Source organism: Helicoverpa zea, chromosome 4, assembly GCF_022581195.2.
Source record: "Helicoverpa zea isolate HzStark_Cry1AcR chromosome 4, ilHelZeax1.1, whole genome shotgun sequence".
NCBI classification, from domain to species: domain Eukaryota; kingdom Metazoa; phylum Arthropoda; class Insecta; order Lepidoptera; family Noctuidae; genus Helicoverpa; species Helicoverpa zea.
Window position 1 is genome coordinate 6,718,453 of NC_061455.1, and position 27,114 is coordinate 6,745,566.

The window sequence follows — 27,114 nt, forward strand, 5'->3', positions numbered from 1 at the left end:
GTTAAGGTAAAAACTTAAAAGCAATTATATTATTATAGATTTTAATCATTTGATATGTTTTATTTTTAAATTTAAAGGTGTTGAACATTTTGAAAAGCTACATAAGATCAAAAAGTTTTTTTTTTTTATAATTTCATTATAATAATCAAGACAACTATACTTATAAATATTGATGCAATGTTGTCGTAAAAATTAAATAGAGTACGTACCTACCTAGATTAAAAAAAAAAATACAACCATTTGTTGCTTTAAATTGCTACTTATTATGTATGAGTAATTTATTATTTTAAGTGCTAGTGACTTCCTTAAGACTCGCAGTGTAAGTATCAAATAAAAATCAGGAATTGATGTACTTAGGTAGTTTAAGTAAAAAGAGGATCATAAAATCCTAAAATTCTTGTGATCTTCTTAAGTAAAATATGTCTTACATTATATATGTTTGTTACATGTACAACTGGAATTTTTAAATAACGTAACGGATCAAAGCAAGCTATGCTAGCCAAAATATTTTTTTTTATATATTAACCGCAGACTTGAAACTCTTACTTGAAAGGGCGTAGGTCCAAGACCCTTTAAATATTAATGCAATGCATACAAGAACAAATTTTAACAAAATGTCCCTTACATTATAGCAGTATATGTTCTAAAACTAGTGTATATCTCAGTTTTTCATGATTTCCATGATTTTAAAATAAATATTTTATATTCATTCCTATAAGCCAATTATCTATAAGCCTCAGTAAATGTCAGAAATCTTCTATATAAATAAAAATGAATTGTTGTTCGTTAGTCTGATTAAAACTCGAGAACGGCTGGGCCGATTGAGCTGATTTTGGGTTTAAAATGTTTGTAGAGGTCCAGGGAAGGTTTGAACGATACGAAGTTCGCGGGATCAGCTAGTAAATTAATAAATATCATACAGCAAAGTTCTGAAAGTATTTTAGCAATATCTTGATAATCCATCTTGATGTTAGGTTACATGTCTTTGATGGTATGTACTTACTAAGGCCCTTTCTATTTAACACTTTACATTCTTATTTAGACATTCATTTATAATGAATTAAGAATGCAATTAAATTGAAGTGTTCCAGCTAGTTTAAATCATAGTACCAAGCTTCCATGTTTTCCTTCATACATTCAGCACATTGACAAGCTTTTTCCATTGTGGTTCTGTAAAAAACAATCAATCCACTATTATATATTTCTCATCAACAAATACATGAATGTGGTAGTTACAAATCGCATTAAAATAGGTTAATCTTGCATTACAAAACACCATTACCCTCCGCCGAAACAAGAATCTTAAAACTATTGAGATCAATTTATTGAGAAATAATAAAATAACATAAGAATAAATATTAATTATAAAAAATAAATTAAAAATTATTACAAATTACCCAATACAAAAAACTAACATAATTTTTTTTCTTGACTGCAAGAACAGATATTTTTATTTAAAATAAAAAGCTGCTTAACGTTAAGAACTACAGATCGAAGGATGGAACACGCAGAGGAAGAAACCTGTTAACTTTAAAAAGCGCTCATTGAGCACACTGGTTTAAAAAGGAATGTTTTGGCAGCTATGCTCCAGACATTATACAATAACTTAAAACGGACTAGCATAAGGCAAAATATACAGACTTAATCAGGGAGTTGTCGGAGAGTTTTGAATATAAAGATGAGAACCAAATTGACAACGTACCAACTGTTGGAAATTTAGTCTGTTATCAATTGCAATACACAGATATCTCAGATTGTTGGTTTTAGATTTACATACTAGCTTTTGAGTACCTAGTTTTCCATTTTTTTAAAAAATTTAATTCAGGGTTTTTCGACTTACCACTGTATTTTGGTATGTAGACTAGAAGTTGTCGAATCAAAACTAGTGTAATAACGAGTAAATATCCCAATGCGTAGACACATGTAACGAAGCATATTGTTGAACTGGAAATTATAAAATAAAGTGTATTATAAAAATGCTTGCATTGAGTTTCATTCAAATTCGAAAATATACATATTTGAAGATTGCTATCGGTTTTCTAAATACTTACTTGAAATCATAATACATATCGTCACAATCCTGTGGCATTAGGATGACGCCAAAGAATATATATGGTTGACAAACTGTTGTTAGACCCAAGTTTGTTCCAAATAAAAGTGTGGCAAATGCAAATATTTGCCCAGCAAGGAAGTAAATATAGTTAGGCCTCAGCACACAGCAGTCCCACCTGAATGAAAAGATTTTTATCAATACTGTAGATCAACTAATGATTACCTTATCAAAAATATCATCTGTGTAATATTTACCAACCATATTGAATGGAAAAATCTCTCATTAACTTCAATTTGACATATTTGACAATAATGTGAATCTGCAGTCAAAACTGGGCTAAAACAAAAACAGGAAACTTTAATGTTTTAATATAATCACGTGCATGTTTGTTAGTGGTAGTGAAGCTAATAGCCCCAAATTAATATTAAGTATAATTTTATTGATACGCATTTTAATTTAATGCTTTTGATTTGAATCTTCATCTGATAAAATATTTGGCAGAAATACATTTCACAGTAACAATAAATACTGTAAATATGAAATAATGTGCTAAGATTATTAGGGGGCACTTGGTGCAAACTTTGGTAATTGCTTTTTAGATCACATGTTTCTCATGTTATTTCATATTTCTGAATGAACTGTGTGTGTGTGTATATACATATATCATGTTACGACACTAAATAAGTAATAAATACATTAGTTAAACCTTGCTCAATAACTACAAGATTAATAGTATTACAGGACAAGTAGTAGTACAAGATTAAGAGTAGTTATTGAGCCCAATAGGTACTACTATTTAAATACTAGTTTCATCCTAAATAAGATTCCCTGACTTCCAAAAAGGCTGGAATCTTGTAAGCAGTTACTTCAACATATGTAAGGTTACCTATATTCCTTTCCTTTAGATGTTCCAGTAGCAAGTTCAAAGTCAGCAACAGCCTTCATTTTGTAAAAGAAATAGCATGTGCAGCACAGTAACAGTAAGAACACAAAGTTTTCCAGCTGGGTAATTTCAAAGAAACCCAGCACTCCACTTTCAAATACTAGGAACATACATATCCCTGATGACATCGTCCATGAAAAGAAGAATGAGGACCTGAAATGTTTACAATGTCTGCTAAGTATCTTGAAAATCACAGTTACAGTTTTAGCCTTTTTATCGTCCCACTGCTGGGCATAGGTCTCCTCTCACATGGAGCGGAATACTATTTAAGCATATTTATAATTCATCTCTGTTGTCTAGAAATGGTATCTAAACAGAAGGATTCTCATTAGAACACTTACAAAAGATTAATAAACAAATAACATACAACTGAATAAAGATAAAACTTTCTATAATCATAAATTTATTCTACAGCTGATATAATAGATATGAAATATTTCGACTTATAAGTGAAAGTAGAGAAAATATTTAGTAAAATGATGCAGTACCTGTTTTTCTGTCGCGGTCTGGAATGTACGTATAAAGCACCCATGCCAATAACTACCATTACAATGATAGTCACCGGACGGGATATGGTGGCTATTAGCAATAATCCTGGTAATATTAAATACGGCAATATAGCATCCACGTCCACTTTCTTGCCACTTCTGTTTGACCCAGGTATAAGATCTTGAATAGTAAGTGTTGTGGTCACCATTATAGCGGCAAAATTATGATACCGTATAGTCTTAGGAAATAGTTGTTCGTATTATTTCGTTCGAAATATTTTATTGCCTAATTGTTACTTAAATTTCGTTTCGTTACATCGTATTTACACCACTTTCGAGACAAAAACGTGATTATATACTCTCTGACAAAAACATACACAGCACAGGCAACTGGCGAGGACAACATTCAATGAAGCTGTCAAGTTACAAGTGTCAGTTGGTCAGTTGTCAAATCAAAAGCAGTGTCAACTTGTCTACAAAAAGAAGCTGGCAACTCCGAATAATCGCAATAGGAGATTGGAGAGAGTAGCATATCAGTATCACAACTTGAAACTTATCTAATGCTCTCCCTGCAGCTCTGGACAATAAATTGCGTACCTAATATTAAGTATTTTTAACCGACTTCAAAAAAGGACGATCTCAGTTTGACCTTATGTATTTCTGCGCGATTATCTCGTTTGGCTGAACCGATTTTGATGCAGTTTTCAGCATAGTATTTGTCACAGTTGGGGAAGGTTTTAGGAATGTTATTGAAGTCAGTTTGATTTTTTTGGAAAAAGATTTTACGTCTCAACTCATTTACGTTTCTTCCTTCGTTTTCCAAGGCAGTGGTAACTGAAAAGTGGAGGAATGTGATCACACTAGCAAATTAATTTCAATGAAGCAAAGATTCCGTAACAATGTGCTTAAACCGAGCGACGTTGCAATCGATGTTATCCTTCGAATGAACCTAGAGACCAATATAAAACGAACCTAACTATCTACCTAGGTACTTAGGCACATAAGTATAGCTAACATTTTCATGTTTACCTAGGATTAAGTACGTAATTGATTATAATATTTTAATTATATGTTAAGATTCGCAATTAAATACCACAAAGGTGATACCTACACCTAATCAAAATCACTATCAGTTAAGTATTTATCATTTGTTATCTTCCAGCAGGTTATTTTGCCAACAACTCCATTAAGATTATTTGCCCTCATTGATGAACCTACAACACTTTTATAGGTTTCTGTCCCTCGTATTGAAGTTGGTTGGGTAGGCAGGGGTCGTGGCATCCGACACACATGCGCCGTGTCAGTCAACAACAGATTGCGCGCGCACGCGTAACTAACGCTGTGTTTTTTACCTTATCCGCCGGTAACGACATACCGACCGACAGTATTGATCGGGTGTTCGCCACGAAACGGCGTCTCGAAAATGCGACACGAATTTTTCCGCGCTTAACCTGTGGTCGACTACGCATACTGTAAACCTGATACCTTAAACAACGCTCAATATGGAAAAGTGAGAAAGGTGTTTACGAGTGATAGCTCTATAAGTTGACGAAATGTCCAAGGTAAGCGTTATCGCATATAGCCATTGTTAGAACTTGGATAGTGGTGATGCGGGTACCTACCTGCGAAAATCACTGCCAAGGACGTATTATGTGGTAGCCTAGATTTTGTAGGATTTCTTTTCCTAAATCATAAATTAGTTAATCATTCCTGAAGGAGAATGTTTTAATGTATGTCGGTAGGATACAATTAGTATGATCTAAAACCTTTATTCAAAATCAAAATGTTTCGTAATTTGATAACCATTTCTTAATGCATGCATGCTACAGAATGACACCATTATTTTTCTTGCCTGATTGATTTCTGATCTGCAACTCGAAGATAATAAATGTAAACCGCAGCGCACCGTTGGGCTATCATATAACTATTCAGTTACCAACAGAAGAACGTCCTACATGTACCTATGTCAAAGCATACATTCGATACATTACAGGTCGTTCTATCAAGAATAGGATATTTTACTTTGTTTTTGGCTCATAAAATATTACACGATACCCGAATTAACACTATGAGACTTATTTTTTATGATGTACCTATCTAATCCAAATATAATAAGTAGGTACAAGTTTTACCTATCCATTGTTCTGTGCCGTATATCGAATAAGTGGTTTTGACAGGTAAGATGAAACCTTACTACATATTTGTTAAACATACTGTCATAGTTAATATTCGAGTTTTACCCAGAAGTCTTGGTTAACGTATGCCCATTGGTAAAAAAAAAACACGAGAATTAAGGTATAGGAAAAATTTTATAGGTATCCTTGAGCTGACTCAAAATAATGGTGCGTCTGGTGTCATCTTGGCAGCCGGTTTTTCAGAGCCTGTTTTGATCGCCATCTTCGCAGTTGCTTGTTAATGCTTGTCCTTTTTCTGTAGTTTACCTTCAGATATTATACGATATTCATAAAAAATATTTACAGTTCGCTGTTTAGGGATGCATAAATAGGGGGTAGGCTTGTTCGTCACATTTAATTTTCTGCAAAATTGAACACATTAATTTGAATCAATCAAGCTCATAAAACCTTAGCAGTAATTCAATATACGGAACAACTTTAATGTTTCATTTAGCTACCATAGGTTTTAATTAAGTATCTTAAATATTGTGGCGTTTTTATGATTCCATGAGATCATACCTAGCTTCGTTATTCATTTTACCCGGTAAAGATCTTAATTAAATTCAATTGCTTGCGAATTGAAGTAGGTAGTCAATCAATTTAGGGCGTTAACTTCCCTGATAAACAATATTCTTGTATCTTCAATGGCATTTGTATCATTTTGAGTGCGGCAAATATAATACAATACAACCCTAATCTTATCTTACGTCATGCTCGGCAAGAAGTTAACCACAGGTCATTGACAGGACAGAGTCAGTTTTTTGCTCACAATCACAGCCAAATCGATGCTGGGTATGAAACGTGTACATTTTGTACAGTAAGTATTTTACTCGACTTCATTTCTAACTGCGAAATTAAATGGTTATTTCTTTGAAATCAGAGGATATTACGATGCTTTCCGGCTTGAAAAAAGATTACCGCGTAATGTTATACCTTGTAATCGTATTGTTTATAGTTCGATTTAGTACGCTTCCTGACAGGAAATAAAAACTGTGGTGGCAATACAAAATTTAGTTAATTACTTACATTGATTAGGTAAGCGAGAAAATTGTAGCAGGTAGCATTTACAACATATTGCAGTTCAATGTGAATTTTTCTTAGAAAGCTAATCGTAGCTGAAGTTTGAAACTGTAAACTGATTTCCATTGCACCACGAATACTAGAAATTGGCTGCACTCACGAAACGGTTTTGGGTACGACCAATCAGTAATGACCAATGAATTACAAATTGCGAGCTGGATTTTGAACAATTGAATGCACAGGCTATAAAAACCTTGGATAAGTACGTACATTATCAAGAACTAGACTATAAACCGGCACAATATTATTATTTTAGACGTATCGTATGGCATCGTGTCGGGTCGGTAAGTATGGATTGCACGTTTCAGCAGTTGCGTTGCGATGTTGGCAATCGTCAATAATTTATTAACGTTTTTACCTACTTTGTTAACAGTGATACGAGGGAAAGTGTAACGCTGCCGTGTTAGCTGCTATAGTACTTTCAAATGAAAATAATAAATACTTTCTACGGGTTGTCGGGACCCCGCACTAACACAGACAATTTGTAACAGTAAAAAAGGCAATTCGTACGAGCATGACTTACTACTTAACACAGTAGCAACGCAGTCCACAATTTTGACTCTGCAAAGCAATCTAAAACAGTTTATCTTTGATAAATTGAACAATATCGGGTGTTGGCGTTAAAATCGCGAAAACGTTGCGTAGGCTTTTCAATATAGTCGTAGAAACTGCGTAGGCTCTGCGTAGACCCTTCGTAGACGCTGCGTAGACTTAGCGTAGGTATTTTTGTTTTATAAGTACAGTAGATTTTTTAACATTTTAGTAATATATAGGTATTTTTTTGGTTCTATTGCGGGGAGCGAGTTTTAAAATCATTTTTATATCTACTAATAATCTAAGGAAATTTAAAATGTTAAAATCTCTTTAGAATTCACAGACCTTGGCGAGCCACCGCTGACCTTTCCTTTTTTTTTCGTATTTAAGGCAAAAAGTTTATGCTGCGGGCGGAAATACTTTGGTAATCAATACCCTGTCTGTAGGCAATAAAAACTAAAAGTGATTAATAAAACCAAACGTTAGGCTGATAGACATGGTTACGATTTCAATTGCTACCGTGTATCATATTCCGTATCATAATTTATAATAGCTATAGAATTTATTGGGCAATCGAAATAGGCTACTACAGTCATAACAAACATGTAGGTATATTTTGTTTAGATAGATAACAGGTTAGATATAAATAAACAGAACCCTTGTTTTGTTTTATTTCACGAATATATTATATTATTTAATGAGTGCCTTTGTGGTCGTTAATACATTTTCAAGAGAGGTCCTCCATCTCTAAATATATTTTAAACGTGAAGGTAACTATTGGAACATTTAAAATGTCTGGGTATTTTCAATATTTACACCGAGGTGTTCGTACATAATGAGAAGTCGTGACTTGCCACGAACTGAGCTGGAGGCACCGAAGTGTTTGCCTTGTCTTTATGGAAAATAAGTGTCACGACCGGCTTACACGAAGCAAAGATGTTTTTCTCCAAAAAAAGTTGAAGAGAAAATTGATTTTGTTAGTCATATTGTACCTAGGTATCGAATATCGATAAACAGAACCGAGTCAATAATGGACATCGTTATGTTAGTTACTGGTTTGTTGTTCGATTTAAAAGAATGCGTAAATTGTTCTTATGTATAAAACTAATAATATTTTTAAAAGCTAAACGGAAGAGTGTTACGAGAACAATGTACAATTATTGTTTTCGATGTGAAGGAAGTAATAAGAACAGTTCCTGGTGTAGTTGAATTCATTTTGTATACCTAGTTAATTAAGTTCAAGGTCAATTTATATAAAACATCCCGAATAATATCATGATCCAACAAAGTCTTTATTTATTTGTTACGAAAAAAGATATGAACATGAGTTTTTTAGCTTTTTTCATTTTTGGGCATCTGACATTTTTGATATTATTAAATCAAACCTGTATATTGTATAGGCCACAATTAACATCCATGCGGAGTTTACGTAGTCACACACACGCAGTTAACAGTCGTTAAGTTATTAATACTTGATTATCTTACGAGTATAGTGGACGATTTAATCACAAGAAACGATGGTCAAGGATTAAGTCCGTATGAGGAAAAAAGCTTGTTTTATTGCAAGAGCATGTCTACACGAAGGCATGCAAGAGTAATGCCAGCCGGCGAACTAAGTAGCTCCATTAGTTAGTTTGTTAATATTAAATGTAATATCGATAGTTACCTGTAGCCTTGTAGAACTGTATTAAGATTATTACCCTGTCGGAATCGATAACCTTTGCAGTGTCACGGCATGAACTTTAAAATATACCTATGAAGTTTTTACAAGAAGGAAATTGTAACCATCTCTTAGATCATCGTTTTATTTAAAGTTGCTTCTTAGGTGATATCTAGAGTAGAAATCTTGTTTAAAGAGCAGGCTGTAAGAGCAGCTGTGGAATTCTACTCATACATAAATAATGTTGGCAGATGGGTAACAAATGAAAATGCAATCATTTCCTTCTTGGCGTGCACTGACTTGAGAATAAGTATAACTTTCAAGGCAAATGTTGGACACAACAGGGGAAAGTCTGGTTTTTAATGTGCACGTGTTTAATACGGTACAACCTGGACACTTGGATCGCCATTTTTAGGGTTCCGTAGCCAAAATGGCAAAAACGGAACCCTTATAGTTTCGTCATGTCCGTCTGTCCGTCTGTCCGTCTGTCCGTCTGTCACAGCCGATTTACTCGGAAACTATAAGTACTACAGTGATGAAATTTGATGGGAATATGTGTTGTATGAACCGCTACAAAAATATGACACTAAATAGTAAAAAAAAGAATTGGGGGTGGGGCCCCCCATACATGTAACTGAGGGATGAAATTTTTTTTTTCGATGTACATACCCGTGTGGGGTATCAATGGAAAGGTCTTTTAAAATGATATAAAGTTTTCTAAAAAACATTTTTCTTAAAGTGAACGGTTTTTGAGATATCAGCTCTCAAAGTCGTAAAAAGTATGTCCCCCCCCCTCTATTTTTATAACTACGGGGTATAAAATTCTAAAAAAAATAGAGGTGATGCATGCTAATTAACTCTTTCAACGATTTTTGGTTTGATCAAAGTATCTCTTATAGTTTTTGAGATAGGTTGATTTAACTGTAATTTACGGAACCCTTCGTGCACGAGTCCGACTCGCACTTGGCCGGTTTTTTTTACATTATGACATCAGACCCTGACTGGGCTGGCGCCACTCTACCTACTTTGATATATATATATTTTTTTAACTGAATTGTTAAATATCAGCAAGGGTTGCGAACCTGTATTAAAATAATTAACAGATCGTGATGCTGATACAAAATGAGATAAACTTATGCATGCAGAAGTGGATTACGAGAAAAACGTCGAAGAATATGTTATGCATTTGTTAAGCCTCGTCTGGTTTCATACGAGAATAATTTTCCTTCTTTCATTTGATATTGACATGAACTCTGAAGAGAACTCAAATAATTTCTAATTTATGTAACAATACTGCGGTTTGCCATGATGACCAGCGTTTAACGCAGTTATGATAATGTTTGACATTACAATGGGCCGTTGACATACTGTAGCTACGTGTCATGATGTCATGTCATGTAATAGCTTTCTATTTTGTGCACACTAAATTATCGCTTCCTATTTGCATGTGAATGTCAGCAAATACATTTATTTATTTAATAAAAAGTTTGAAGCTTCCGATATCTCGGAAATATCATATCATGTTGTTAATTGGTCTTTGAATTATACATTGTTTCAGTTGATCGTTCGTTGTTAGCATTGTTCTGGCGTCAATTAAGTACCTACTCAAGTACCTAAAGAAAGATTTTATGTCTTTGGAAATAAAGATACCCATGATGCAAAAGTAACGTCACGTAACAGTAATAGCCATATTCTATCTTCTGTACTACCCAGGACACGGTGACAGAATGTGTCCTGGGTCATGAAATAACTTCATCGACATTTTCATCTCTTATTGAACTAGTTAGCTACTTTTAGAACATAGGTATGCAGTGGCCTGAAAACAATAGGCAGGTAACGTGTTCGTAAAGTCAATATTGACATTCTCATCAACATTATTAAATTCACACGATTACAATCACCAGGCAAATAAAAAAAACTAAATTTAAATGAAACAGCAGTTCGAGGCAAGTCACGCATCAAGGTTTATTAGGCAAATGGTGATTTCATATGGTTCTATTTCAAAGACACCGATGTAAAGTTCGATTTTATTTCCATATTCTAGATTGAAATGGCCTTTTCGTGTTTATCATTTCGCATTAATTTAAATACACGACTTGTTTTGTTTGGTATACAAGACAATTGACCTTATACGGCGCATTCCAAAATACAACAGTGTAAAAAAGATACTTTAAGAAATATTAAACTGGTTTATGGATATTGATAACGATCGATTAGTTACCAGCGCTGTCTGACGAAATAAATACGAGTTTATAATGAACACGGGGACTTAAAGCAATAATAAAAGAACTAAGTAAACTAGGTAGGAATGTGTTTTGTATGACTGAGAGTTTGTGATTGTTTCTCTCTTGGAACATTCAAAGTATTTTCGCACGATCTTAAATTCTGAATACTTATCTACGTACCATCTAACGGGTGAATAAGTTCTTTTTTAGTTCATATATACCTACTAATTGAACGTTCTCACGAAAGCTACATGCTCATGAATTAGTGGGCTGTTAAGTTTCTAATTTTATTTTTGCTTGCATTACAGTACGCAGACGGTATTTTCTCGTATCTATAATGATACGAATATTTCAAAGAAGCAGCTTATGAATAGAATACATCCTAGCTTTTTCTGTAATTTATAAGTTATAAATTGCTTTACGTGATTTGTTACCTAGGTAGGAATATGATATTTTGGAATAGGTGATATCTTCATATTTTTATTAATCTTATAGTTTCAGAAAATAGAATAGATTCGTCTTGTGAAATCATATTTCTAAAAAACTTCAATGAAAAAAGAATATTTCTGAAAAGTCTTTGAATTTATGCAAATACTGGTTAACCTAGTTTTATTCATACAATATCAAATCACCTATGACATTACTCGTTTGTGTAATACATATCTGTGTGTAATGATATCCATTACAGAAACATTACGTTTACGTACGACATTATCTTTGTTCATTGATATATTTTATAAGAGTAATTGTGGAACCGACTTACCTACATATTTACCTATCTCATTCATTTATCTAAACATTCTAACGTCATATTTCCATTGTAGTTACCATTTCTAATGACCCATTTAATTAATGGTTTGTTTTTTTTTATGGCACCGAGGATCAGCCAGTATACATAAGGAGTCCGTAGTTACTCAATAACTGTATTACTCTCATTAAAACCTAGTTGAACCGGGAATTACATGCTGCTTACTCAGTAGTCGCAAGCACTAGACTAGATTCGATCCATGAAAAGGTTTTATTTCGATCAATTACATATTTACCCCGGGGCTTAATCAAGATTTCATATATCTACATTTTTATTTCTGCTTTAAGATTTTGTAACCGTATCAATGAAGATACTCGTTTCTGATATAATTCTGTGTTACATATGAATGTAAGTTATTGCCTATCGGCTATGTAATCATTGGATTAACCGCGATGTTATATTTTCTAGCCCAGAGTGGCAATGACAGGTAAATTGTTGGAGATTGAATGGAGGAAGGTCACAGACTAACAACTGAGTGTCATAATGCGGAATTTCGTAGTCCACGAAAGTAGCACTAATTTGAACAAGTCAAGCTATATTAGGTTTGAATTTCATTAGAGTTTTATTGCCTTGAAGCAACATTCACACGGAACCGTCCACTTATATCGATTTAAACCGAGTTTAGTTTGAAAGTCATTATTGATTGGAACCTATGACCTATTAAGTATCTACCTGCCTTCGTTCATGACTGAGTGCTACTTTTCAGTACACTGTGTACCTAGGTAAATTGTTGTAAGTGATTGTATTTTATCTATACTACATTAATTGATGCGGCGCCTGATTTATCAGACTTTATCGTATGATGTATGTATTCATATTATTCACATGTCCATGATAAAATCGTCAACATCGGTGAATTGCACATTGTGCAAGTATTACTGGAAACAATTAGTTTTGTAGTCGAACAAACAATATTATACTTATAGAATTCCGTTCAGTTTATCGTCACATTCAATTAAACACTTTGAGCAGTAGCAGAGGAGAATAAGGTAAGTATTCTTTAACAATCGCCTTTCAGTTTTGAGATATGGAATAGAAAATAACCTAGGTACCTATATCTAATCTATAAGGCGTTAACGTTGACTTTGCTGAACAGTTAGGTGATAAGCACACTGCTAAATAAACCATTTGTAGATAACAGTCGGTATTATAACACCAAAACTAGAGAATACAGAATTTTGCAAAACCTCCAATGAACATAAAACATTACACAACTAGTGCCGGTATTGGTTTAATTCACTGTTGTATTAACGTAACGTTATTGAAGTATTAATTACCGTTTGAAGGAAAATCACCGAAGACTGGCATTGTGAAAAGTTAATTCCTTTTGACGGTTAAGCAACTCGTTCCAATAGCCATTTTACTCGGTTCATATATCTATGTTAGCTATGGTTCATATTGTATTATTAAATACCTTTATGTATTTAGCACGATAATAGTAACTTTGACATAAAATCCGAACCAACGTAGGTAAGTGTATCTTTAAACTACAGCGTGATTTTTTAACATGTTCAGTATGAAATCCGCTTTCGATGTGGAAACACGAACGAAAAAACAATATAATTTCGAGACGGTGGCGGTGTAAAGTAGACTAATTTAGTATGGAATTATGAGTGGGAATGAACAGTCGTGCTTGTGAGAGGAATCAGGTTGAGAAGTGCCGGTTGTCTTCTCAGTTGGAATAATACTGGTGTCAAAGATTCTTGGTATCGTTGTGTTCATTCGTGACTTTGCGCTCCAATAACATGTAGACGTTTTTATATTCTATCGTAATGATGGATGATGATGCCATGCTAACGACCTCTCTATTGTGTTTTTTCGTAGCAATTTGCGCCAAATGAAGTTTATGTAAAAAAATTGTTGTGATTGTGAGTAATTTAAAATCGTGACATTTTTTACCGGAGATAGTTAAAAGTGTTGAGTTTTGTGGGGTATAAAAGTAAATGTATCGAGGCCCACTATGTACAACATGACCTTAGTTTAATGAAGAACATAAAAATACAGTGCAGCGCATCGTAAGTACGCGTGTCCCCCACAATAGTGTGTATGCATGGAGAGCACCACGCGTGACTGTGCTTTGAACCGTGATGCGCAGACAATGGGGAGTGCTCGCCAAAGCCCCAAGTCTAGAACATTAGCGTAATTGCGTATCTGAATGTTCACGGACAGACCATCACATCTAATTAAATAATCCACAAAACTTCTTAACAATCCTATCCGTGTTCCGGGCAGTTTTTGAGCTGTTTTTTATGAAGTTATTATTGTAATTCAAGTTAATTTGAACTAATTGAAACGTTAAAACAGCTGGTGATATGTTTTGTAAATTATGATATTATGTCTTTGTTAAATGTCTAACAATAAATTATTCCCGAGTTAAATTAAACTATTTTAGTAGAAATTTGTGTAATTGTTGCGTTTATGACAGTATAATTTACGAATGTTTAATTTCTTTTCCAGATTCCTGTCGATAAGAATGCCAAGCTAAGAACACTAGAACTGAGAGGGGTTTACTCCGCCTCAAAATTAAAAAATTTGGATACCATTAAGCCTTACGATGTAACAAGAAATGCAGAAATTGCAGAAAAACCTCATGCTGTTACTAAAACTAAAAATGATATAAAAGAACCAGTATTTTGTAAGACTTATGCGTCATTCATACCAAAAATGAGTTTAAACTTGGAAAAAGTTATTGAGCAGAACCCAAGAATACTAGACTTGCGTGAAAAACTTAATCAAATAACAAAAAAGCAGGATTCTAATGTAGATAAGAGGACAAAAGGTTTAATTAATGATATAACGCAGCACCTAGTCGACAAGAAGGATGAAGACGAGTCTGGTCCTTACAGTTTGTTATTTGATCTACAGTCCGATCCTTCTACGTCATTTAATGAAAGTGCAGGAGTGAATGTTTGGAACCGACCAAAATCAGAAGTACTTAGTGATACAAACTCACTTAACTTCAAGAAGTTAATTAATCCCATTAACAAGAGTGCAGACAGACTACCGAACGTGTTGAATTTCGATGAAAAACCTATGAGAGAATTTGAATATTCTTGCGAAAACGATTTGAACTTTCCGGCAAAAAAGACATTTAATACACATTCCAGATCTGATCTTTGTCTACAGTTAAAAACTCATGTACACTCACGTATGTTTGATTCTAATTTAAGTCCTAATGATAATTCGCTTAGTAGGACTAATGAGGAAAACTCCCTGGATGACAGTTTGGGCATTCTGACTCCAGATCAGATGGATGATATATGTTATTTAGAAAACGCTTTCTCTCCTACAGTAGAGGGATTACCAATTTTCTGTGATACTAATGAAAGTAAAATATCTCCAGATAATGGTGATACCCCATCAACTGATAAGACTGAAAGTAACTCTGCAGCATCGACGATACAAAACGATGGGTTTGATAGCTTAGAGAATAAAAGGTGCACGGTTGAAGGGCAACTAGCGCCTATTGTGAGTCTGGAAACAATAATGAATAACGAGGAACACAATTCACAAACATCCTTCGATTCCCCAGCTCATAAATGCATTGGTACATTGTCAATTCAAGAACCATTGTCAAATACTTCTAGGACCTACGATATGCCCTCACAAGATAGTACAATAGGGAAGGACGAGTTAACTTCTAATTTGTTAGACGAAGAATTCATGCCTTCTATTCACAGCAGCATTTTAGAACCCGTTAGTTCTATTGCTGAAAATGTGGCCAATTTAGAAATAGCTCTAGATTGCAAACATGAAAGTCTATTGATTACAAATAGAATCGAACAAACTCCTTCCCCAGAAGATTTGCCATTAGACAGTTCAGAAATAATTGGTGAAATAAGTACCTACTCGCAGTTTTCCGCTTCAACACTGCATGACTCGCAGACCTATTCAGATGGTAAAAACGATTATCCGAAATCCATGGAAACTTCTAAAGTTTCCAACAGTTTCATTACTAGTATCACGAGCATTACGAGTTTAGATGGTTATCAAGGGGATGGGGAAATGTCCAGACCTGTGAGCAGAGGAGCAGATCATTCAATTGAACACCGTGAAGACGCTATTGAAATGGATTGGCAAAATGTGCCAGTCGCTAGAAGAGCAGATCCCATGACGGATTCAGATTTCTTTACAGAAAGTGACGCCGATGGTTTAGATGATCATATGCAAAGAGGAGACCGACGGGCTCAGGTTATTGATGGTGCCCTGTATGGTGGAAAGAAAGTTAACGGGAATCCACCTCTAATTGTAAACAGAAATGAAGACTCCTGCATGGAATCCAGCGGAGTTTACACCGATTTCGAAAATCATCGTACGTCTCCTGTGTTCTTGAATGTTATTGATGACATGTCTCCTGATGGATCTACACCATCTACAAGATCAGAATGTAGTCAGAAAAATGCTAGTACAGGAAACTTGAATGCTTATTTTTCACCACTGCAAGATGCCATGGAAGAACATAAATCAGATACATCTCACGTCATAGACGACGATGAAACACCGAAAAACACCAGCAAACGAAATTCGTTGAACAGTGTAAAAGATATGAAATGCACGGAAAAGACCAAGGAGGAAAAGAGGAGTTTCACCTTGAAGAAGTACAAGATGCCTAAGCGTGATGTGCCAAGTAAACTAAAAAGTATGTTGGCTAACAGAAAGACTGATGCAGATAACAGCGTGCAGAATAGCCCAAAAACTGCAAAAAAGACCGAAAGAAGAGAAAATTTGGCAAAAAAGAATTCTTTGGACACCAAAAACGATTATAAGATAAAATCCTTTAAGGATATTAAATCAAAGGTGGACTGCTCATTTTCATTACAACGATCTCAAACTTCATGCAGTGTCAGTAGAATGTTAAGCTCAAAATCCACAAATAACAACGTGAAACCTAAAAGGTAAGTTCGTATAGGTTCTTACTTTTTGTTAACAGTCATTACAAATCACATTTGATTTCAAATACCCGCTTGGATGCATTGGTCACTTTGAATTACAATTCACCCAGCATGGTGTCTAGAAGGTGTCAAGTTTCAAAGTTAAACTTTTTCACACGACCATGAATTTACAAAAATTCAAGCTTGATTTTTTCCATTCAGTTTTACATCATTTTGGAGCATCAGCTTAAAAAATCCTAGTTTTATTCCTAAGCATTTCGACTATAGGGACAAGTTTGTAAATATAGTTTATATTATTTTTATCATTGAATAAACCTAAAAAAAAAACAACGAAAATAAACGAAAATAACTATCTTTTGTGTTAAAACTAAATAAAATGTTTTTTTAGAGCAGAATACGTTAAACATAATACATAACATAGGGAAAAATATTTATTTATTTATTTATACTTTATGTACAAAATAGGTACATTGGCGGACTTAATGCCTCAAGGCATTCTCTACCAGTCAACCATCGGGTTAAAGGGAGAAAATAAATAGGTAGTACAAAAAAAAAAAAAGAGAAAGTCATGAATAGATATGAATAAAAACATATTACAATACATAAATACTTAATACATAATAATAATATATATATATATATATACATAAAAATAAAATATCAAATCGATAAGAGTGACGACGACTCAATTAGGTAAAGAGTTTAAATAATGATGGCGAACTTTACGCTTGAAGGAATACTTACTGGTTGCCTTTTTTATGTCAAGGGGAAGAGCGTTCCAGAGTTTAATTGCTGATACAGCAAAAGAATTAGCCATAAATCCGGTGCGGTGACATGGAATTTCGAGCAACAAATTCTCAGAGGAACGCAGGTTACGGCTATGAGAACTGCCCAATAACTTAAAATAATTTAGAAGATAATCAGGAGCACAGGGATCGTTGAGAATAGAGAAGAGCATACAGAGAGATCTAAGGGATCTTCTATAACGAATAGGCAGCCATTTAAGCTGAGAACGAAAAGAGGAAACGTGATCATATTTACGAAGGCCGAAAATAAAGCGTATGCAGTTATTGAGAAGACGATCCATTTTGTTGAGAAGTTCTTGAGATAGATCCGAGTAACAAACATCAGCATAGTCAATGATGGGAAGCACAAGAGACTGTACCAAAGTGGTTTTAGTACTGATAGGAAGGAAATGCTTGAACCTGTAGAGAGATCGCAGCGTTAGAGTAACCATATTCACTGTTAAATCATATTAATAACTAATTTAATGATTTATTGTTGTGCAGCCGACACATGCGTATGCGCATGGAGCTAGGCTCGGCGGCGGGCAGCGGCAAGAGCAGCCTGCACAGCTCTCAGAGCGACATCAGCGCCAGCAGCACTCCGCTGGGCAAGCATGCCACCAGCCGCTTCCCCTTACTCAGTAAGTACCAGATTTACTACCAAGACCTGGCCTGGCCCCTTAGCCACGTGTTTCATGTCACTTTATGACCACGCGTTTCACTGATTTTAAAAGGTTTTTCTCCACATTACACTGCAACTGCCATTTACTTCTTGAATGCCAATAATTAGAGAACAATAGAAAATCAATTGTGTCTCGCGTGGATCCGCGCACCGGCATACAAGGGGTTATCTTCGAAAGACAACGTGGCTAAGGGGACAGATACTAATATCATACCTGCTATAACTTTTTCTGTGCCGAAGTCAGGTGGAAAGCAATCAGTGGCTAACAAAACAGGTAGGTACTAACTATCTTCTATTGTGTTTACAAAGCTGAAAATTACTTCAGGGAAAATGTGATTAGGTAGCCAGTAAAAACTTATTCAGGTTTATGCTAAGTTTATTATAATGATTCAGTATGTAAAGAGCGGCAATTGACTTGCAAACGTTTATTATTATTACATACTATGGAAATAGCTCTAACGTCAATCAAATAATCACCTTTGACAATAATAATATTGTAGCGTAAGTCAAAATTCAAACGTAGCTGAACACACCTACGCAAATAACTACGAATTACTACGAGCTAGGAAAAATGTAGGAAAATCTTAGATCACGCGTATAGACCTTAAGCCTGCGTGATAACAACGCAATACATCTAGTTTGTGTTTTGACACACCATTCTACTTCAAGGTTGCCTAGCATTGGCTTCATGTGATTCAATGACATGTGTTAATTCTAAAACAATTCACGTAGAATCATTAAAAGTGGAAACGTACGAAACTTTTGTGTGAAGTCTGATTTTGAACAGCTGTTGACGGACACAGAACGGAATCGTCAAAAAAAAAACTGAAACTTCAATTGTCTTCAAAAACTATGTTTATCTAGACACACGGCAGTGTGTCCGCCAAGTTCGAGCAAAAAAGCGACACACCGGCCGTGGGTTATATTACACGAACCATTTCGGGCCAAATTCGACCCCCCTGTAACTCAAAATCTATTTTATTTACGCATATCAAATTTCTAGTATCTATTGAGACCCCCTCACGTATCTAAAATACAAAATTTCATTAATATACCTATTGTAGGTCTTGAGATATTGACGTCAGAAAATCGCTATTTTTACTATACACTCACTGACTGACTGATTCACTGACTCACTCATCAAAAACCTAGACCACTTCCAATGGTCGTATTGACTTGAAATTTGGCATGGAGGTAGGTCTTTATGTCAAGGTAAAGGGAAAAATCTGAAAATGGCCAAGTGTGAGTCGGTTTCAAAATAATGAAGGTGTTTTATACCCGGTGTAAATTTATACCCCTAAGGAACTAAAACGAACTAAATTTATCTATATTTATATAATATATCTTCGAATGGTTTGTATTTAGTTTTGTTAGAAGTAAAATAGTGTAGTTAGAAGTAAAATAAAAATCTGAAAACGGCCAAGTGTGAATCACTTTCGAAAATAACGAATGTGTTGATCCACGAACATAATATATGATAACATGTCATGTCAGTCAGTTGGTAAATCTAGTCCATTTAGTTAATCTAGTTCATTTCTTTGTAAGAAACATAGTGCATATTAAAAAATCTAAAAGATAGTATAAATGAGACATTCCTTTAACTAACTTCATCATAAGAAAAAAATAAAATAAACAACCTTACAAAAATAAATGAAATCCCACCCAAAACAAAAATGTGAAAGACTGCCAAGTTCGATAATATGGGAATGCTTCGCCTATAAAAGAAGTGAGATCTGAATAAGTACCAAGTTCCATACACATACCTCAGTTAAAAATAGTTACTTTTTAATGATGTTACTTGGCAAGTTTTAATAGAAAATTAAATACTTGATTCATTGCGTTTAGTAGGTTTATAACAAGGTGTATGAAAACTTTCCAAGTAACATCATTAAAAAGTAACTATTTTTAACTGAGGTATGTGTATGGAACTTGGTACTTATTCAGATCTCACTTCTTTTATAGGCGAAACATTCCCATATTATCGAACTTGGCAGTCTTTCACATTTTTGTTTTGGGTGGGATTATTATTTACAGAAGTAATGTTTCTAATGATTTGAAAAGTCGTAACTTCTTTATGAATATGCAATGTGACAGTGACATGCTACAATGTTAACCTGCTGCTTATTGTCAGTGCTCCTAATTCTTGTGTAAATTTTACACTAATGCATAGAGTTCATGGCAAGGTATCGTCCTTGTTTATAAGGTTTCGTTTGATTTAGCAACTCCTTATTTATTGGCGATAGCAATTAACACGTAGCGTGCCGTACCTTTAAAATAGGCACCGGTTGGACTGCTTATACGGCTGAGTAAAAGTGAAGTTTAAAATTATTTATTGTAATATTATCTTGATTTATGGTTCAATAAAATCTAGGTATTCGCTAACTAGGTTTCAGTCGCTTCATGCTTTATCCGTAGCCTTCACACTTTAATCTGATTATGAGTCAGTGAGCGAGATTGCCATTTCATTTTGCTTAGGCGCTTAACTGCGATGCTAGAATGAAAAAACTATGAAAGCTATTGCACTTTATTGGACGCAAATTTAAATTACTATGGTTCATTAATATTTTTAAATCTCAACGAAAATGGAGTTTATTTTAAGTCGTATTCATAATATAAAGCCTCCAGTGCGGGTGTCTACTATAAAATGAAAGGTAAGCGTAGTCAAAAACATATCTACTATTGCCATTCACATTTGTAGTTTCAAAAAGTGATTATGATTCAGTATCTATGGGCTATATACAGGGTAATTATTTCGCAAAGTAAGCATCATCAGCCTTTTTTATGGTCCCACTGCTGGGCACAGGCCTCTTCACACACAGAGGATTGAGCGTTAATCACCATGTCCACCAAGTCAGCCTAAACTTCCACGAGAGGTTTTCTTTAACCTTTAATCAGTCATTCGTTTCAAGATAGACTAAGCCATTGCTATGTTAAAAAAATATTAGGTTTATATAATCCACATAATCTTAATAGAAATAAAATAACCCTTATAAATAATTATAATTATCTGAAAAAGTTTACAGTCTAAAGGATACTTCTTCATCCTTATAAGCGGATTTCCTAAAAATAATATTCATTCTATTCCTTAAATATCCACAATAGCAGGCTTTCTTTATAGAAATTAATTTAGGCTCATTGCACGTAAGTAGATTGCAATCCTACCGGTTGGAACTCAGTACGGATTTCTCATTACCTGCCCGAAAATTCAAGTTGCATAGCTACCCCAATTCAAAATCAGCTGTGCAAGGAAGACAAGTACAAATCGATGCGGAAGGTCAACAGTACGGCAGGCTAAGGGAGCGAGCTGGCTGAGACCGCATGGCAACGAGCGTTTTCCTCTCGGCTAGGTTCAGTTCGCCAGTCGCCGGTGAGACGCGAGCCGGCGCGCGCCGCCACTCCGCCACTCTGTCGTGTTCGTGACGTCAACTTGCAACGCGAAAAATCAATGGATTCCCCTCCGACACTAAGGTTAACCGCATACCGCATTTTCTCAAAGAAAATGTGCCATATGTCAGTGAAGTGTTGACGATACATGCACCTGGGATACTAATTCATTGATAATGATAAGAACACTACGATGTAAAATGCAACGCGTCACGTGAACGGTTTACTTTCAAGTTTTGTTTTGTGTGGTGTCATAGTTTAAGTTATTATTCTTTTAATTTTACCTTTTGTCTACTTGGCGTTGATTAACTTAACACTTGACATTTTCTTTTGATGAAGTAGGTAACAATGTTTTTGTTTACCTTGCGGACTGTCGCGTAATCTTGGAATCATTATGTTTATAAGAAAGGATTCCTGTCCATTAATGATTGTCTATTGTTGAAGAAAAAAAATCTCTGTTTATAATACTTGTATATACCTATGTATACGTGTATACTCGTCCTTCGTTTACTTCATGTCTACCAACAACTGGTTAAACAAGTTAGCACTACAGGCCATTATTATTAAAGTAAACATTTGTCACATTACATGCATGTAAGCACATTTGGTTTTTCACGAAGACAATTTTGATTCGTAATCGACATAAATAAACATTATTTTTACCTTTCAACTTTAAGCGTAATAAATAACTTTAAAATAACGGCGCAGTTAAATCCTTTGATAGTTTGCTCGGGCGCGTAACTGTATCTCGTTAAGGAATCAAAGATCATGGCTAATGAAACGCAAGTGCATAACGATTGTAACTCGATACGAGTCTCATTAGAAATCGATTATTTAATACATTGTAGGAGGTATTACATAAATCGTTGTAACTCATTGTTAGATAGCAGTCACAGCAGAAAATAATGGGCCAAATAGAAAGTACATTAACGCACATGCTCGGTTCACATGCAACGAACACTGCTACATAATTAAAAAGTGATTTATATACAAAAACGTACATTATGTTCTCTATCTATTGTTTTTACAGAGATAATAGTTTTTATCTCAATTTCTATTTAATCTTGAAGTTGCATTCAAGAGAACTTAATCAATAATCCGTGACGATGCTTAAATGAAATATGTATTATGTCTGTCAGCTTAAATTCACGCGTTACGTTATGCCGGTTAGTTAATGTGTGGAGGAAATTGTAATAAACGGAATTAAATAATATATTATTTAAGTGACTTTCACTGTAACATGCACGTACTTAACTTACAATGTCTAGAGGTAACTATTCTACACGCAAAAAGTAATTGTACGAAATTTTTAATTGACACAGCTAACTCGATTCGAAAGCATGAAATTGGAGAATCATGATATAGATAAATTTTATCTTTCACGTCTACTTCAGATGTCGAAGTATTTCATAGATATCGAGTAACATCTTGAAGAGTATCTCAAAATACCTGACATTTTTCTGGAAATATCTACAAAGATTTTTTCATTTTCATTACCTATATCTAACATTTTATATTTTTATGAAAACCTGTCGATATTGATTTGTCTTTTAATTTTAATTTACTTGAATTAAATATTCAATAAGTAGCCAAACCTGGTGTACATAACAATAGATTTATGTACTAAAGACATTACAATCAGGGAAATGTGAAAATGTTCCACATAGAATAGACAGCTACGAGGTGCAATGCGAATTAGTTGGCGAAATTGACGCCAGCCAACAACGCTATGTTATTTCTACCTTAACTGTTCAAACTATTCAGTTTCAATTGTGAATTGTATATTATGGGAGCATTCCAGTACCGACATTATTTTATTAATTTGAATAGAGATTATAGAGTTAAAAATATATATTTATTCAAAATCTTCTATAGTTCAATGAATTTTCATGCAGCGTTACAAAACATATGGGTGTACTTTGGTACATTTGTAGTTTTTATCTTATCCCGACTTATCTTTGAAGATGTAAGACATGAAGATGATGTATCACGTTATTGACATGATTATTAGGGTTTTAGCGAAATGGATCCAACAGATGTTTCATTTGCCATTAAATACGCGATCGAAGTCATGACCATCCTATATAACTTAACGTGTTCCAAACTTTTACATCATAACTGTTATTAAACGAAACGTTAACGTATTTTACGCAACAAGACTTAGATCTTTATCTATTCAGTTAAAACAAGTTTCTAAATCGTAGGAGTAGCACGTTGTAGTAGCCTCGTTACTCATCATAGATAAATATTACAACAGTGACCATTACTTATCTCTATGCGATAAAATATTTAACGATATTTGGGAGAGGAAAAAAATAAACCGAAACTACTGATCATTAAAGTATCCTGCCGGGTTTACCGTTAATTAGTTAACTGATTAACATACAGAACTTCCACGTTAATAATCCTAACGGTTGTATTTCAAATGCTTTTGCTTATCATTCCCTCGTATCGCTCTGCTCGAGCTTGGTATAGAAATAATATTACTAACGGCACAGGTTTCCAAATATAGACTTTTAAGGTTAACCCTAAAAATATAGTTTATAAGCGGAGACAGTATAAATGGTCTAGGCGATACTTGCGAGTGAAATCCGCTGGAAGCCGATGCAGTGTAACGGGTTATTCTCGTCGATGGATTTGTTGACGAGTCGAGAATCGTTGACCCCGTCGGTGAAGGCGAAACCGACTGCAAACTGTTCCATCCACTACTTATTGATGTTAAAGCCAATTCTGACAGAGCAGCTAACCAGCCATGAATAGCCCTGCCAACAATATCATCACAGCGTCTTCCAATCAAGACTATTCTAAAGTCATCTTCGGTAGTGTTTATTTATCTTACCGTTCATTTCGGGCGGATTTCCAATATTTACTCAGTTGCCTACTAATTTGGAGTAATAGCCTTTTGTTGATGATTATTCTTCAATGATTGATTGTATCCCTTCAAAGTAACAAAAATTTTTTTATTTGGTTCTATAGAATTGATGCGTAGGAATGACACCAAAACCTTCATTTTAATAAATAAGAAACTGCTATTAATGCCACATCAAACAGTTTGATCGAAAAATAAATATAATGACTGTAGCCATTGGGCTATGAATATAATATCATAATAGTTGTCCCAATTTTGTGGTATTGGAATCGGTTCTAGAACAGTTGTGTATTCAGCCGAACTATGAGGTCTCGTCTGACCCACATTCATAGCTTTAATAGCTTGCCATGGCCTAAAAGCCTACGTGACATGGTGTTCTACTATTATATCATTAATGTCATTAGTTACATCAAAGGCAGTTAAACTGTATGAGGACGCCCACTGGGTGCTCATATAAGCAACCCACCAGAACAATAAACCATATAATGCTATCAGATTTAAATATTGAATGAAATATAAAATCTGCCATTATTAGAGAGAGAACTTTCGAAAGTAAGAGTTATGGAAATATAACTCTATTTAATAAAATTCTAATACTTACTGAAACTGAAAATTTTATGAATAATTTTATTGAACATGTAAATCAGCATTATTTTAAAGGTTTCGCTTTGTCTAGTACCAGTTAAGACTTGGTTATAGGTAATCTAGGTTTTCTTGGTTATAAAACGGTTTTCATATTCAAATTAGCAAATCAAAATTATAGTCGCCTCAACCATTTTGGTTTTTAAATTGTCATAACTGTCTATTGTTTCGTTGTGGCGTGACTGTAAACAAACTGACTTTCTGCAGTTTTTAAAACGTTTCATACATCATTTTATAGCTTTATTTGTTCTTGGTGTTACAAAGCAAACGAAAACTCTCAAATCAATTTAATTGGCCATGATTTAAATTATATTTTATGATTTTTATTTACATGAGAGTGAGAGGAATTTTCACATTCATTCATATTCTGATACACCTCAGTGCAAGTAGATGGTAAAACATAAAACAAATGAGTCATCTGATTGTTTCTTTGATGTTTATTATTTGTAAATTCCCCGCATCGGCATCGCCATGAAGACACAGTCCGATGAGGCGATGAACAGAGATGCAAATCATGGCACTTAATATTGTGTAGAAAATTGTTAGCAGATACCGTTTTATGTCCATTCGGTTTAGCTGTCACATAGCCACTTAGTCCAGATACAAAAACGTAAACCGTTTTAATGGATACCGGTTACCAGTTTGCAGTTCCCAGTAAGGTTTCCCGTTGATTGTTTGGTGCTAAGTTTGCTCCAGCCTCCCACGAGCTGCTCGCTTCATTTATAAACTGTTGCTTTTCCAAGAAATGACATTACAATCGCGCGTATGATGAATGTTGATTTTATCGTTATTTTGTATCGGTCCGGTGTGACTTACTGGGAACACAGTTGCTATTGAATTTGAAACAACTGTTATGCTATTATGTTATTTAAACAATAAGATAAACTATTAATAGAATACCGAAACAGAAACAAAACTTGTGTGAAATGAGATCCATAAAATTCTAAAGGTGGTACATTATGCATGGAGTTTTATATTCCTAGTCGAAAGTGTGACGACCACCTTTTTGTGGTTTTCTGACCGCAGGAAACCGGTCTCTGTGCAAGATAGTTACAGGTGATTCCTACAAAGAACAGGTTCCTTTTCGTATTGTTGAAAATCAACTTCTTTGTCCAGTGAGTGAACGCACAGATATAATTCGTGCTCGTGTCAGGACTACTTTTACTTGAAGGGAAGTTGTAAGTACCGGTGTAGTGCCGCAATCACGGTCCGTGCCACCGGGAACGGCAGATCTTATGAAATCTGAATTGATCAAGACTGATTTTTCACTCGGTAAAGTTTTCTTAATGGAATTATGAGGTCAGGTATGAGGTTTCTAATAATTACAGTTGCATGTATTTACAGTACCTGAATAAAATCAATATTTTTTTTTCATTCAACCATTTTTACTTTTTACTGCTGAGAGAATATTTTAACATCTGTTAAAATGTGTTTTGGACTAGAAAACGTATCAGTTGTTAAGTCCTTGTACGTGCCGCGAACTGCACCAGACGTCGGCGTCCCTAGTGATATACTGAACCATGTTGCTTCCTTGTAAGGCGCACCATCGTGAGATGAACGGATGAAAGCACAGATATTGGTTCGAAAGCAAAGTAATTGCTACCTATGTGTTGTTTTTGCTCACCACAACTTGTTTAGCGTTGTCTACTATACCGTGGTACGTTCTCGCCTATTGATATACCTGTCACAAGACAACATCTTCGGCCGCCTCGTGCGCGTGAGTTCAATTATGTGCTCTACTGTTCAAAAGATTGGTGCTAACATAATTTGTTTCTTAATACATCGTTCGCAAGCCTGTTGGTAGAGCTGTCACGTTTTTACTTCATATTCTTAGTCGAAACGATTTAGTATTTTTTCTAGCAGTGCTTAATTGCATATTAAATTGGTCATTAGCG

The 27,114-nt window shown here is 34.6% G+C and overlaps 2 protein-coding genes across 3 annotated transcripts in view; one reads left to right on the plus strand and one right to left on the minus strand.

Moving 5' to 3' along the window:
- Positions 1 to 27: 27 nt before the first annotated feature.
- LOC124629665 (palmitoyltransferase ZDHHC23-A) lies at positions 28 to 3,827 on the minus strand. The gene is made up of 6 exons (XM_047163178.1): positions 3,485 to 3,827; positions 2,940 to 3,149; positions 2,312 to 2,389; positions 2,052 to 2,228; positions 1,841 to 1,944; positions 28 to 1,170 (listed from the first exon to the last, which is right to left on the minus strand). The coding sequence occupies exons 1-6, from the start codon at positions 3,691 to 3,693 to the stop codon at positions 1,130 to 1,132; spliced, it is 819 nt and encodes a 272-aa protein (XP_047019134.1). The 5' UTR covers positions 3,694 to 3,827; the 3' UTR covers positions 28 to 1,129.
- Positions 3,828 to 4,777: 950 nt separating this feature from the next.
- LOC124629489 overlaps positions 4,778 to 27,114 on the plus strand; it is an 83,766-nt gene continuing 61,429 nt past the window's right edge. The window contains exons 1-3 of one of the 2 annotated variants that reach the window (XM_047162867.1): positions 4,778 to 5,046; positions 14,423 to 16,860; positions 18,147 to 18,283. In XM_047162867.1, coding sequence (XP_047018823.1) covers positions 5,038 to 5,046; positions 14,423 to 16,860; positions 18,147 to 18,283 — 2,584 coding nt within the window. In that variant the 5' untranslated portion in view covers positions 4,778 to 5,037. Of the gene's footprint in view, positions 5,047 to 13,489; positions 13,981 to 14,422; positions 16,861 to 18,146; positions 18,284 to 27,114 lie in introns of those variants that run through there. The other variant, XM_047162868.1, reaches the window with a different exon arrangement.

Excerpts from the sequence above, each read along its gene's own strand:
- LOC124629665 (XM_047163178.1), bottom strand. The coding sequence starts at position 3,693 with ATGGTGACCACAACACTTACTATTCAAGATCTTATACCTGGGTCAAAC. Across the intron at positions 3,150-3,484 it reads AGACCGCGACAGAAAAACAG|GTCCTCATTCTTCTTTTCAT; the intron begins GTACTGCATCAT and ends TAAACATTTCAG. Across the intron at positions 2,229-2,311 it reads AGATTTTTCCATTCAATATG|GTGGGACTGCTGTGTGCTGA; the intron begins GTTGGTAAATAT and ends CTTTTCATTCAG.